The following is a 13,603-nucleotide window of genomic DNA, read 5'->3' as shown; positions in this document are numbered from 1 at the left end:
GCCCGACCCTACAGGTTCGTGCACGTGCAACCTCTGCGGCCGCGAATTCCGCGACAGAAAAGCCTGCCAACGCCACTTGTCCATTCATTTTGGAAAGTCAACCTGTCCGATTTGCAAAAACGTGCTCAGCAGGGTAAGCCATCTCAAAAGACACATAAAAAATGTGCATGGCTATACGTTCCATCCGGAACACGGCGATTTGAAGCCCATAATCTCCTAATGCTTACTTAATTGTACTTGTGCTCACTCGTGGACCTGCTACTTAAGCAATTTGAAGCTGACAAAAGCAATATCAATATTGTAAGTATTAATACTATTACGACACGCGAATTTATCATTTTTGAATACATTTTTCTTTACTGAGTAGTTTGCTCATGATCAAAACTCCTGAGGTGAGATTTATTACCATTTTAATGCGATTTTCAACCTCATGAACAACCCGTAAACAGTCAAAACAAGAGTTGATTATTGCGACTTTCTGATATTTTTGTGAGGGGTTGAAATCGTCACCAATTATGTTATGCTATGAATCAAAATGTGTTAAGCATATATTTTAAGTGCGTGAAAACAAGATGAATTATTGTATGTGAACCGCCATTTTTGTACCAAATTGTTTTGAGAATTATTTATGTCCTGAAAACTTGTCTGATTTAAGCACGAAAGTTTGTTAAGTCGGTCTTGTGCGCTAATCCATGAGTACCAGAAAATCTGCTGAACGTTTTTAATTAGAAATTTTTGCTCATAGCTGTATGTACTTAACTAAATGAGATTTTGTAATTTATAGATGAAACGACTCAATGAACTGCGTGCATTTCATTGTCATGATAAGCACTGGGCACAAAGACATTATTTTCGTACAAATTAAACTTTTTCTAAAAAGACCTTATGAATTTTTATTTTAAACAAAAATTTTCTAACTGAAAGAAGCAAAACGCTAATTAAAAGAGTTCTCTGCTGTCAAACAGTTCAATCACCTGCCTCGCAGCCTCTTGACGGTACATTCAGTGTATAAATACTACTAATACAGTATAGGTCCACGTCACTCGCGCTGCAGTCATGCGCCTCTAGCTCCCACATCACAACACATCTCTCCGTCGCCGTTGAACGGCCTTAATATTTAGCTCATTTAGTGGCGATCGAGCATGAGGTTGACGGCGGTGCTGGTTGTGCTTGTGTTTGGATGCGGAGTAATTGCGAGGGACGCTGGCGTTCGCAAGCCAATCAATGCGAACGCCAAACCTATTGGCAACAGTTATTCCTCAGGTATCAGATTTTACCATTTTGTCTAAGTCATCGCCTAAGAATTAGTAAACAGGAGGCAACGATAACATTACTGTTTATAACTAAAGCGGTATATTTTTTGAGATATTTACTGCACTATTTTTTATTTTTTTTAAAGAATTATTGATAAATGATCTTGATAATACGCAACTTTAAAGCTAGAAATAATAATCAGGGCAAACTGTAGATAGAATCAGCAAGTTAATTTTTTATTAAACCGCATAAAAAGAAACCCATAACAACGCTGACTCAGAATTTTATTAATACTGCCATAAAATACCAAATATTTATACGACTCGCTACTTCTTGTAATTATTGAACTATTTTTTCACAAACTAGGGCAAACGTGTGCCATTAACCTGAAAAAAGACTTCCCGAGAAACCAGCCTCTGGTGCTGAGCACCAGTGGTCGCCTGGTGATGCCTGATACTAAGGGAACGCTTCAACTTCAGCCAGGCCAAGTAATCATACTTTCTTGCCCTGGCAAGGAAAACAAACTGGCCAAACTGGGCACCAAAGAGTCGGCCGTTTCTTGCGGAAGCGGCTCGGATCTCAATGTGTCGCCTGATAAACGCCTTCCAATGAAAGAACTAGACTGCACCAGTTTGATTCAGCACTCGGCACGCAAAAATGAAAGAGAAAAGTGTGAAGTACCTGGAAATTATCAGGTATATTAATTGATTTCCTCTCTAAAATTGTTTACAAGTACAATACATTTTAATATTTCGAAATATTGCACAGATCTGTGCAATGTAAGTAGAGGTCTCAGCCAGCTGTGTTGCGCCGCGCCAGCTGCCGGTGAAAAAGGGTCAAAAATTAAAAAAGTGCAGGAGAAAAAATATCTTGCGGCCCTTCGGACCGTTAAGCACTATCAAACTTCACGTTTAACATATTGTCAGCCGCGCCAGCCGCTGGGTAAAAAATACGGCTAAGCCGGTCCCGCCGCCTTAAATCTATAGCGGATGAGACCTCTTAATATTAAGCTTTTTTAAAATTGTCTTAAAATCGCATTAATTTTTGTTACTATGACCAAATCAACCGTTAAAAATGAATTTTATTTTATTTCGTAGGCATTGGTTTCATAAGAATAAAAATTAAATGATTGCAGGTAATTGATATTGGTTTTGACCTGCCCAACGGCACACTCATCCCCGTGCTGAAAACCTGCTTTGACCCAAAAAACGAAGATGCTATCTACGCAAAATTTACGATGACCCCGTCCATCGGCGGGGCTCAGAGTGGCGAGCAGCGGCCGCAGTTTGTTGAGGGCCCTTTTTACCCCAACTTGAACGTCAATAGCAAGTACGTGAAGGAGGGGCAAAGGGCAACACTGGCTCATATCTTGGGCTCCGAGGAACTTGCCAACAAGTACATAGGCGAGGGAGACTACTACCTGGCAAGAGGTCACCTGGCGGCCAGGGCGGACTTTGTCTATTCATCGCATCAAAGGGCCACTTTCTGGTATGTCAATGTCGCGCCGCAGTGGCAAACCTTCAACGGGGGCAACTGGAACACTCTGGAGGACAACGTCAGAAAGTAGTGCTTCTCATTCCTATGTCCCGCAAAGACCGTGATTATTTATTTTATGCTTTTCCCAGATTCGCGTCGCGCAATGGTGGGCACGAGTTAGTCGTGTACACCGGCACCCACGGAATAGCCACCTTGCCTGATGCGCAGGGCAAGGAACAGCCTCTCTACCTATCTGTTGACGGCTCAGCAGCTAAGCTCAAAGTGCCAGCAATCTTTTGGAAAGTCATCCTGGAGCCTTCTACTGGCAAGGGCGTTGCCTTCGTTGGGGTAAACAACCCCTACAAAGAAGATTTGGAAACTGTCTGCGAGGACATTTGTGACCAAATTGATTGGCTGACCTGGCAGCCAAAGAACCAAAAGCTTGGATTTGGATATTGCTGTGCAGTGACTGACCTCAGCCGGGCTGTGCCAAATGTTCCAAAACTCAAAATCACTGGCCTTCTTGTATGAAATCTAAACTTAGATAATGGTTAACCACTACATGGTTACCGAAGCCTCAACATAACCTCAATATTTATGTTTTGAGTTTTTCAAAGGTCTGTGGTTTCTGGGCTCATTACATTGTTAAACGTTTTTCATCGTCATTATTTTATAATTAAAACAAAGGCTAATGAAATGAAGTTAACTCACTTGTGGAGAAATATACTCGCATGAAAATTAATAAATTGTTTTTTATAGTTTAATATAGGAAAATATTATTCAATAAAAATTCTTTCATTAGTTAGTAACAAGAGCATTCATATTATGTCCTAACCTATTTTGCACTATTAATAGATATGCGATGGAATATAATTGACTAATTGTAGAACCATGTGGCCGCCGCAGCGTCAAAGATTGAGAAGGGTTCTCCCTGCTGGTCGTTTTTATATAGCGTTTGTATTTTAAAGAAAAGGATGTGTTTATCTAGCTAGTTATTCTCAGCATGATCCAAAAACACAAATCGTCCAAAATATCATGAAAAAATATTATTATTATTGTTAATTAATTTAACGTCAGTAAGGCACTGACAAATGTTGAAATTCACTTTTGCTCGTTATTTAATTCCATTATGAACGTATTATTTGTGCATTTAAATTTTTTTAATCTTTCGTTTGTATATGAACAGCTGATATAATCTTGCTTTGTGCATGATTATTTTCAAATGAACAATGTTACTTTCAAACTGTGTTTGCTAAACAAAAATTGTTTATACGTTTTCTTATAAATTCATACATATGCGTTTTCATCAATTATGAGTAATTCCCCTCCTAAATTGTTTTATTTATAATTTTTCATCAATAATTAGAGCAACATCAAAAAGGTTATTTTTTTAGAAAAGAAGACCAGTAACGTCCAGGGGTGGAATGCTGGGTACGTTTTTCCTGATGTCATTTAAGCCGCAGCAGTATGCAAAGCCAAGCTTTTGGTTTGTAGGTTGCCAGGTGAGCCATGCAACCTGATTACACACGTCAGTGCAGAGCTTCGTGTAGGAGGTCTTGTACGGGTTGTTGTAGCCCACAAAAACGATTGCCCTCTTCGACGAACTGTCATAAAGCACCTTCCAGAAAACCTCCGGCACTTTAATTTTGGGGGTTGTCGCGCCGGTAGGGTCGAAGTGCAGGTACAGATTTTTCTGCTGTCCATTCGCGTCAGGAAGGGTTGCGATGCCATGGGTGCCAACGTAGACCACTATATCCCGTCCATAGCGGACCACAAATCTGAAATTTCACAAGCTTAAAATAGACTGAAAATTACACGAATTTAACTTAAGAAATTTTTATCTGCGGGGGACTCCAATGATATAGGTGGCTATAAAAATAAATTTTGGAAAGAGCTAAAATGTTTCAGACGCTCTGGTCTTATAAACAATACTTGGCTAAGATTAAAACTTTGTTTCTACTGCGAATCAGCATATTAAATTTTCTCTTACACCCCTTCATCCAAAAAGAAACAACGAAACAACAAAAATATATCATTTGGAAATGGAAACAAGGAAAAATCAGCCTGTTAAACATTTTTTGTAAAATATTTCACACCTTATGAGTGATTTTGAATCACCTCTTGTAGTGGAAAACGGTAGACTAGCACGATCAAATTGAGAAAAAATTACGCGATCTCGTGAAACTCGCCTCCCTGCAATCACAAATTTACCCTCCGAAAAAACGCAAGCCCAAACTTGCATATTTTTTATTTATAATAATTTAAGTGAAATAATTCCTCTAATACGCAACAAGAGGGTTTTATTCTGGTTTTTAAAATTAAGAAGCAGTAAATAAATATAAAATAGCTACGAACAGGGTGTTTAATTTAAACGAAATAAATTTATGATTTTAAATTTCCCCCATAGTCAACTTTTAATCTGGAATCTCCCATCGATTTTAGGATTTATAAAATCATTTCAATTTTTAAAAGCTATGAGTTGATATTTTTCAACTTTTTCAGTCGAGCCAGTTTTCAGTTTCCACCAGTTGCGAAAACCCTAATAGTGTTTTGAAGCTTCCAATTGACAACGTCAACCGTATACTTCCGATATTAAGGCACTCGCCCGTTGTGATTATCACTCAATCCTTGTTTTGCTTTGCGTTCAGTCCTTTAAATTATTTCCTATAATGTGCTGAAAACAAATATTGGTTCAGCTAATCTGTGTAGAAACGGGGAAAAACCATTTTAAGTAAAATAAAAAAATCTTTCTCAACGTTACTACGATGATTTGCTGGTCTGAATTTTGTTTTCATTACATACATGCAAAAATCATTTGAAGTGGAGAGTGCACTTCAGCAAAAATTAGTCTACAATCGCAACGGAAAGTGCCATAAAATCTTAAGTAACCACTAACGCTACATATTGGGGACTTTCGCAACTGGTGAATCCATGCGAAACTATGTCGAATAATATCATCACGGAAACGGTTTAGATCAATCTTACGCCCTTATGTTGTCTTCAAGGGTGTTCCAATTTCCACCGTTCAGGGTCTGCCATTGAGGGGCAACGTTGACGTACCAGAACGTCGCCCGTTGCTGGGTGGCGTAAATGAAATCGGACCTTGCAGCCAAGTGGCCGCGGGCCAGATAGTAATCGACGTCTTTGATGTACGTGGTGCCCAGTGTGGACGAGCCCAAGATTTGGCCAAAGGTGGTTTTTTGGGTCGCCTAAAGGAGTAAATTACTGTGGAAATTAATTATATTTACTCTCACACCTTTGAATATTTGGTGTCGGTGGTAAATTCAGGGTAGAAGCTGCCCTCGACAAATGCAGGGCGAGTCTCAGCTGTATTTTGACCGGCGATCGACGGAGTTTCTAGATATTTGGAATAAATAGCGTCTCTATTCTTCTCGTCGAAGCAAGTTTTGATTAAGGTGTAAAATCCGTCGGCCAGTTGGAAACCAATATTAATGATGATATAATCGCCGACAATTTCGCATTTGTCCGTCGTGCTCTTCACGGCCGAGTGTCCCACAAAGGCCGTGCAGTTCAGGTCAATCGAGTTCAGGGTGACACCGGAAGTCGTGGTTATATGCTCTTGCTGCCCGCGCACTTTGCGTTTATGTCTGCAACGCCGAGCTTTGCGATCACGTTGCTTTTGCCAGCGCAGGCAACGCGCAAGGGCTCGTTCGCAGCAAGGTTAATGTTTCCTGACTTGTCGGGCAACTGGAAAGAATACAGATCCTTTGAGGCTGAGCTCTGTTTTAGCATGAGTGGCTGATACAGCGGCAGATCAGTCTCCAAATTGATGGCGCAGGCTGCAATAGAAAAATGGCATTGCATTTTCAAATATTCCGAATTTTATTAAAAAAACAACAAAAAATTACCAGTGGTTTGTCTCTTGGAAATCGTATGGGCCCAGCCAGATGTAACAAAAAATGCGGCTAGTATAATGGTTGTGAAAGGCACCATCTTGAATGCTCCAGACAGAAGACTAGAGCAGAATACATTTTTGCGTTTCAATCTTCATCGTTTTATAACATATTCGATGCTGTAATTATGCTACCGTGCTTTTACATGAAAATTGGTAAACAGTGACTTGCAAAATCACTTTTATCATGCATAAACATTTGCCTTTTTTGAAAACCAGAATTGCTGAAAAAGTAAGTGTTCACTTCCCACCAATTTTCCATTACATGCGTCGTAATAATTGCGTGTCTTTTTAGATCAAAAGATAAAAATTGCCAAAACTTTGCTCTGATTGTAGGCAGAGTTCAGGAGTTGGAAGGAAATGCGTGTTTATATATTTTCATTGAAATGCTTTTTAATGGAGAACACGCATATAAAATTCCAACTAATTTGCTGTTGGCTTGAAAGCTTAATACCACGCCTAGAATTTCATTTTGCAGTCATCCTTGCCTGGAAGTGACGCAAACTAACAAAATTCTGAGTTTCCAAATTTTTAGATTGAATTAGAAGTACATAGCATTACTGGCTGACAATGAGAATACTTTGCGTTGTTGACTATGTAGCAAGTAGTAGTTCATATCGTTTATTGCAATTTAGTGCAAGTTTTTCTCGTTTTTCTACAATGTGCAGAAATCAAATCAAATGCCAAATTTATCGGAAAAATAAATTTACTTTTTGCTTGATTTCGATCCCTCTTATCGAGATCTATCAAATGGTGAGAGATTTATGAGCAAAAATTCCCTACATTATAATGATTTTACAGTAAGGAGACAATTTGTGCTCGTCGCTTGATTAAAATGCAAACTTTTGAGCTGATTTTCTCAAAAATGGAACACTTTTTTGTAAAACTTTACTGTATTTATTTTTCTCTCATGCGCCAGATTTCCCGTCCCGCGTTTGCCATTCAAGCGCAACACCAGAGCGCAACAGACCCCCACCTTCAATATTATGGTCACGTGACGAAAACCACACGTGATCTGCTGTGTTTTCTTTTTGCTGTCTGTCTCGTCAACTCCTGTTTATTTGCTATAATTGCGCAAATTTGCTACTCTTTGATACCCGGCAAGATTGAGTAAGTTTCGTTTTTGTAACAATTAATTGAGTCGGGGCTGTCATAGCTTAAAATGTCATGGTTAATGAAGTGTGCTCATGAACAAGAACATGACATTTTGATAAGTCAATCATCTCAGTCAATTACTACAGACCTATCAATATTGGTCCCGAGTACAGGAAATTCATGTTTCCAAAATTAGCAACTTTTATTCCTAGTGTTACAAAGTAATGCTATGTTGACAAAAACCTGCCAATTTTAATTGCGGTGATGAAAATTAAGGGTCAAGATGTTATCTTTCTCTCCTTTCAATTTTACCAATTTTAAATCTACATTTGCTTCTCGCTGTAAGATCCTTTTTGCCTTTACTTGAAAAACTATCTAAAAATGAGGAAAAAGCTGGAAATTTCCCAGGTTGCCGTTTAAATTGTTGAGAAAGTTTGCATGCTAATAATCAAGCAGCGAGCACAGGCTCCCTACTGTGAAACCACGATTTACATATATATTTCACAATTTAGTAATATTTTTCGGAAAATTTGCACACCATTGGATAGATTGCAACGAGAAGGATCTAAATTAAGCGAAAAATCATTGTTAACCCATTTAATTTTCGAAAAAATCAGAAATTTACCTTCCTCGGTTCTGATTTCATTTTTGCACATCGTAGAAATAAACTATTACTAAATTTCACAAACAATAAACTCGGTGAACTATAGTTGCTAGATTAATTAATAAACATCGCTCATTCCGGAAGGGTGGGTGGGTGGTGTTAGGGAAATTTCAGGGAAAAATTAAATACCACGTCACCTCCTTTTACTGTAGAGCCAGTTGCTGTTGCGATTCCCAGGCTTCGTCAGTTAGTGCTTTTAACTTACCTAAAAATTTCATGCATCCCTTGCATAGAATTTTGAAACAGCGGAAATCGTTTAGAACTGCACTAATTGTTGAGCACTACTCTGTCATAAAAAGGAAATGAGGAAATTCCTCTCATAGCCGTAGGCACCCATTTTAAATAAACGCCCCGCAGAGCGGATCCATGCTTTAATTTCGCGAAATAAATTTTGCGAAACAAAACATATAAATATAAAATATGGTTACGTTCTTAGGATAGTTATGATTTATCTGGTATTGAGATTGCGACACAACTGTGTATTATCCATCTTGTTTAAGCTCTGGAAAAGTATTCACTAATCTCTCTTTATCAACTTTATGATTCTTCATGTTATCTTATAAAGTCATTCTTTATTTTCTTATTTCTAGATTGATTTGCCCTGCATAGAAGTTGTGTCATCCAATGGAATCAGTGATAGCTGAAGAACACTTGGCTAATGAAATAGAAAGGAACGAGGTTTGTATGATGTATTCATAGAAAAAAATAAGCAATTTACGGACATCTCTTTAAATGTGCCAATTTATTTCATAGAATCTAAATTTAACTTTTTTCTTCATTAGGATGTAAACGTGACAAGTGGAGAAGATGCTTTAGATGAAATTCACAGAGCCAGCAACAATCCTATTTCTGTGAATGCAGCAGTAGTCGAAAAATATGAGTACGTTAAAAATTTTCAATTAAAATCTGAATTTGTACAGTTTGTAATTTTAATTGAACAGAAGAGAATGGAGAAATCTGCGCCGCGATTCTTGCGAAGACGACCTGGGAGAGTTACGCCGGAGGGCCGTGCTCGGAAACTTGAGGGCGTCACGATTCCGCAGCGTCAGCTGGAGGCTGATGCTGCGTCTGCTGCCTCCGTGTCCAGATGCGTGGGCCTCGGTGCTGGAGGCGCAGAGGGAGCACTATGCGCGCCTCTCCGCTATCCATCATGTCACACCGAAAAACCCACTCACTGGCGAAGACAATCCTCTCAGCCAAGACGACAGCAGCACTTGGCACAAATTCTTCTGCAACAAAGAGTTGCAGGCTGTGATACGTCAGGACGTGGTCCGTACATTCCCAGGAATCGATTTCTTCAGGGAGCAGTCGATTCAGGACAAGATGGTCTCCATTCTCTTTTGCTACGCCAGAACCAATCCTGACATGTGTTACAGACAGGTATTTTATGGTTTTGTATTTTATTTGCGCATATGGGATACAATTTTCTGGAGTTCCCAGCAGCGAGATTTAAGGCGGTGGCCGTGAAATTTAATAGTGCTTAACGGCCCTACGGGCCGCAAGACATTTTTTACTCCAGCGCTTTTTAATTTGTCCCTTTTTCACCAGGGCTGGCGGCTGCCCACGTGACCCAAAATTTGTCGGTTTGCGCGGCGCAGCGCGGCTGGCTAAGACCTCTAGAATTTCAACCAGTATAATTGTTTATAGTATTTTTTGTCAGTGCATACATCAAATTTTTTATTTTTTAATTAGAGGTCTCACAAGGAGAACACACCTATTGATCCGAATTTTTTTTCTATTATCATCAGAGCTTAAAATAAGACGAAAATATGGTAAAGGAAAATTTTCTGTTATTTGCGGTTTTTGTAGTAATGGTCATTCACATCTCGAATTTTGAAATCTTCTTACAGCTGTAAAAGATGTTAAGTTAAGTGAAAAAAAGTAAAAAAATATATAGATCGACAGAATCGTTCCAAGTAAAAAAAGGATTATGGGTATGAGTTTGGCTGTAAAATTTATTAATTTTATTAATTTTGATATAAATTGTTTAAAATTCGGAAAGCTGATAAAATTTGAAATATTTTACGAATTCTAAAAAAATATTTCTACCCTGGGAAAGCTGTTTAAAAAGTTGATTCAAACTTACCAGGAGTCTGAAGCAGTCTCAGAATTATGGGAAAATGTTTAGGATCCCGGGGCATCTCATCAGGCGTGCAGGCACTTACCTTTTCCTCGGTCCAAAAATCTCAAATTAATTTAAGCTAAAATCTTGGTCCTCTACAGATAATTTATAATATATTATTTTTCATATCCCTTTTGTCTTAATAGGTTTTTCGATGAATTTTAGGGTATGCATGAAATCTTGGCTCCTCTGTTGTTCGTTCTGCATTCCGACCACCAAGCCTTGATGCATGCCAGGGAGCACGCACCTGTCTCAAGTGAGATCATACAAGTTTTAGACCCCCAGAACCTCGAGGCAGATGCATAGTAAGCTAAGCGAGATATATTCTGTTCCTCAATTGACCCTCTATTCCATTCAGCACGCTTTTCTGCCGAATTATGAGCGCAATTGAGTCAAGCTACAGAATCAGCAACGTCGCTCCAACAAGTACTGGACATTTTCCCTATGAAACTTGCAAGGAGGTACAGTTGTTGGTTCAAATCTTAGAAAAAGGCCATTTAAATTTTTAAAATTGAAGGTGTTAGCAAAGAAGTCAGAAGACAAGCAAGATAATGAGTTGCTTGCGCAGTTAAATCACATCAACGACAATCTGTTGGTGCCCAATGATCGAGAACTAGCTAACCACTTGAAGAAACTGGATATTCCTTTGACCTTATTTGGCATGTAAGCCTTTACCGCAAATATAACAGCGGTTTCAATTTGGCATTCAGTGTCTCTGATTGAATATTCCTGTTTTAATGCACTTTAATTTTACAGTCGTTGGTTGCGTCTGCTCTTTGGCCGTGAATTTCCCCTCCAAGATTTGCTTGTCCTGTGGGATGCAATTTTCGCAGAATTTAATGGCAGAAAATTTATGCTGGTAGATTTCATCGTGGTAGCAATGCTGCTTGCTATCAAAAATAGATGTAATAAATTCTTCATTTCCAATCGCAATCGTTTGAAATATAAATACGTTTCAGTGATAAATGGTGACAACACAACTTGCCTTACACTTCTCATGCGATACCCAGGGGCTGTTGACATTTCAAGCATCATTGACCATTCCTTGTACCTCATGGAACCAGACGTAAATGTTTTACCTTATTATATTTACTGCTTGCTCATTTTTGTGTGTCCCTTCGTCTTGAGACAACAGCTGGTTTTCTTTAGTACCTTCTAGATGCACTTTGAGTCAGCATTTTTTACCTTGAGATTAGAAACATGAATCTAACAAATGAATAGTTGTTAATTTTCAATTTCATTGGGCAACTCTAAAAAAGGGGAATAACCATTATTCTGTTCAGAAATATTGTCTCCCAGCCAGCACTGCTTTCCAAAACTTGCCTGTGATAACAATTGGAGGTCAGACTAATTTGAACCGAGGACCACTGAAATTAAAACAAACCAACTCCCTAAAGGTGATAATATCGTCATGGCGAGAGGAAAATAAACAATAATGATGCTTAATTTAATTGAAAAGGAGCCGATGAGTGAGCAACAATCAATCCAGGACAAAAAGAACAAAGTTTCTAAGAAGAGTAATCCACTCTCTAAAAGGTATATAAATTGATAAATGATTTGCATGTCCTTATCATGGTTGTATAATAAGGATCGGCAAAATATCTTCGAGTCGGTGGGGCAAGCAAGCAGTTGCCCAGGATGCAAATACTGACAATTCTATAGTGGAGGGCTTTCCACCTGACGTATGTGTTCATTTTGACCTGGTAAATGTTGTTTTTTATTTACCAGAGAAATTTCAGGATCCATTATTGGTCATGACAGAGTTGAGTAGAGCTGTCCAGCTAATAAAAGATAGTCATGCCCAACTAAGTCACCACTTAGCCATCCTTGAATCTATTAACATTGGTGCTGAGGATCATGTCAAAATATCTCTCGAAGGAGTGAAAGGAGTAAGTTGTACGAATTTTCTTGTGTTGACGCTATTGCATTTTTGTTTGTACATGCAGGTATCAGACAATTTACAAAATTATCACTGCCTAGTTTTGGATGTTGAACCAGCAACGGAAGCAGGTGAAGTCAAACCATTTATTCAACCCGTCCAGTCAAGCAAGCAAAAATCAAAAACTGTGCCGCCTTCTGCTTCTATTGACTCACCAGTTAATTTGAAGGTATTCTCTTTATCTGAAGGAGATGGCAACGATGTGGAGGGAGCACCTCAGGAAGATCCATTCAATGTTGATATCAGAAGATGATTTTGTGTATTAATTTTTGTATTATTTTTCGTCGACTTTTGACAGTAAATCTACTTTAGTTTTGGGGGAATCTCAGAAAAACTTTGTTTCAATCAAGCTTAAAACCTGGTTAGAGATGAACAGCTTTTACGAAACCATTATAATGACCACTTGAAATCACATTAGGAAACCTGGCACTCGTCGTTATAACATTGCACCATGTTAAGATTATTTTCTCTTCAGAGTGTTTGGATTGGAGTATGAACTTATTATGATGGCATAATACATAAAAGTAAACGAATGAAAGTAAAGCTTTACTGGACATTTGGCACAAATTCTTTTTCCCCTTTACTTTAAATGCTATCTTAAAAATTAGGGAAAAGATGATAATTTTCTAAATTGTTCCAATTTTTGAGAAAATTGGCTGAAAATTTATAGCGAGCTAATCATAAGTGGAGCAAGCATCTTACTTGTCTCCATTATGTTAAATCACGATATAGAGAAATTTTCCTCTGAATTCGCACACAATTGAGATTGCGATGAGAGATCGAGATCAAGCGAAAAAATCATTCAAAGCCCGTTTATTTTTTTCATAAAATTTGGAAAAATGTAAAATTTTACCATTAAGTTTGGTACTAATTTGATTATTATTGCACATTTTAGAGATAATAAATTATTGCTAAATTTCACAAACAATAAACTCTGAACTATTACTTGCTATCGAAAAAAATGCAATCTAGCTTGACTCTCTCCTTGATATATTCTTAATTTTTGGACTATAAAGCTCTACATTAATGTTGTTCAGGAAAAAATGAAAATGCAGTAATATTGTGTACTTCTGTGATCATATAATATGTAAATTTAATATTTTTTCAAGCTTTTCAAAATCTGTTTTGTAGTTTGATGGT

At 38.1% G+C, this 13,603-nt stretch overlaps 3 protein-coding genes across 6 annotated transcripts in view; 2 read left to right on the top strand and 1 right to left on the bottom strand.

The window, feature by feature from the left end:
- The window catches only part of LOC135936231 (TBC1 domain family member 5-like), a 32,606-nt gene extending 19,809 nt beyond the window's left edge, over positions 1 to 12,797 (top strand). For 2 of the 4 annotated variants that reach the window (XM_065478974.1, XM_065478975.1), the window contains 13 exons: positions 8,993 to 9,080; positions 9,185 to 9,282; positions 9,344 to 9,782; positions 10,690 to 10,829; positions 10,883 to 10,985; positions 11,042 to 11,187; positions 11,281 to 11,429; positions 11,484 to 11,590; positions 11,808 to 11,921; positions 11,984 to 12,060; positions 12,113 to 12,206; positions 12,264 to 12,413; positions 12,471 to 12,797. In XM_065478974.1, the coding sequence (XP_065335046.1) occupies positions 9,027 to 9,080; positions 9,185 to 9,282; positions 9,344 to 9,782; positions 10,690 to 10,829; positions 10,883 to 10,985; positions 11,042 to 11,187; positions 11,281 to 11,429; positions 11,484 to 11,590; positions 11,808 to 11,921; positions 11,984 to 12,060; positions 12,113 to 12,206; positions 12,264 to 12,413; positions 12,471 to 12,716 (1,917 nt within the window). In that variant the 5' untranslated portion in view covers positions 8,993 to 9,026 and the 3' untranslated portion in view covers positions 12,717 to 12,797. Of the gene's footprint in view, positions 1 to 7,621; positions 7,754 to 8,992; positions 9,081 to 9,184; positions 9,283 to 9,343; positions 9,783 to 10,689; positions 10,830 to 10,882; positions 10,986 to 11,041; positions 11,188 to 11,280; positions 11,430 to 11,483; positions 11,591 to 11,807; positions 11,922 to 11,983; positions 12,061 to 12,112; positions 12,207 to 12,263; positions 12,414 to 12,470 lie in introns of those variants that run through there. The other 2 variants (XM_065478976.1, XM_065478973.1) reach the window with 2 other exon arrangements.
- Positions 1,107 to 4,020, top strand: LOC135936234 (uncharacterized). Its single transcript, XM_065478988.1, has 4 exons — positions 1,107 to 1,263; positions 1,621 to 1,949; positions 2,390 to 2,817; positions 2,880 to 4,020. Exons 1-4 carry the CDS (start codon positions 1,143 to 1,145, stop codon positions 3,259 to 3,261), a joined length of 1,260 nt encoding a protein of 419 aa, XP_065335060.1. The 5' UTR covers positions 1,107 to 1,142; the 3' UTR covers positions 3,262 to 4,020.
- Positions 3,992 to 8,394, bottom strand: LOC135935763 (uncharacterized). The gene is made up of 4 exons (XM_065478315.1): positions 8,364 to 8,394; positions 5,987 to 6,411; positions 5,716 to 5,939; positions 3,992 to 4,508 (listed from the first exon to the last, which is right to left on the bottom strand). The coding sequence occupies exons 1-4, from the start codon at positions 8,392 to 8,394 to the stop codon at positions 4,121 to 4,123; spliced, it is 1,068 nt and encodes a 355-aa protein (XP_065334387.1). The 3' UTR covers positions 3,992 to 4,120.
- Positions 12,798 to 13,603: the final 806 nt, after the last annotated feature.

This window comes from Cloeon dipterum, chromosome 2 (assembly GCF_949628265.1).
Source record: "Cloeon dipterum chromosome 2, ieCloDipt1.1, whole genome shotgun sequence".
In the NCBI taxonomy this organism is placed as follows: Eukaryota; Metazoa; Arthropoda; class Insecta; order Ephemeroptera; family Baetidae; genus Cloeon; species Cloeon dipterum.
The sequence above is the reverse complement of the archived record's forward strand: the minus strand, read 5'-3'. Positions and strand labels throughout refer to the sequence as shown.

What these genes read in the sequence shown, in the direction of transcription:
- LOC135936234 (XM_065478988.1), top strand. Translation starts at nt 1,143, where the DNA reads ATGAGGTTGACGGCGGTGCTGGTTGTGCTTGTGTTTGGATGCGGAGTA. An exon ending in AAGTACCTGGAAATTATCAG is followed by an intron (nt 1,950 to 2,389) that starts GTATATTAATTG and finishes AAATGATTGCAG; the next exon opens with GTAATTGATATTGGTTTTGA. An exon ending in CTGGAGGACAACGTCAGAAA is followed by an intron (nt 2,818 to 2,879) that starts GTAGTGCTTCTC and finishes TGCTTTTCCCAG; the next exon opens with ATTCGCGTCGCGCAATGGTG.
- LOC135935763 (XM_065478315.1), bottom strand. Translation starts at nt 8,394, where the DNA reads ATGTGCAAAAATGAAATCAGAACCGAGGAAG. An exon ending in TGAAATCAGAACCGAGGAAG is followed by an intron (nt 6,412 to 8,363) that starts GTAAATTTCTGA and finishes GGAAACATTAAC; the next exon opens with CTTGCTGCGAACGAGCCCTT. An exon ending in CTTGAAGACAACATAAGGGC is followed by an intron (nt 4,509 to 5,715) that starts GTAAGATTGATC and finishes GTGAAATTTCAG; the next exon opens with ATTTGTGGTCCGCTATGGAC.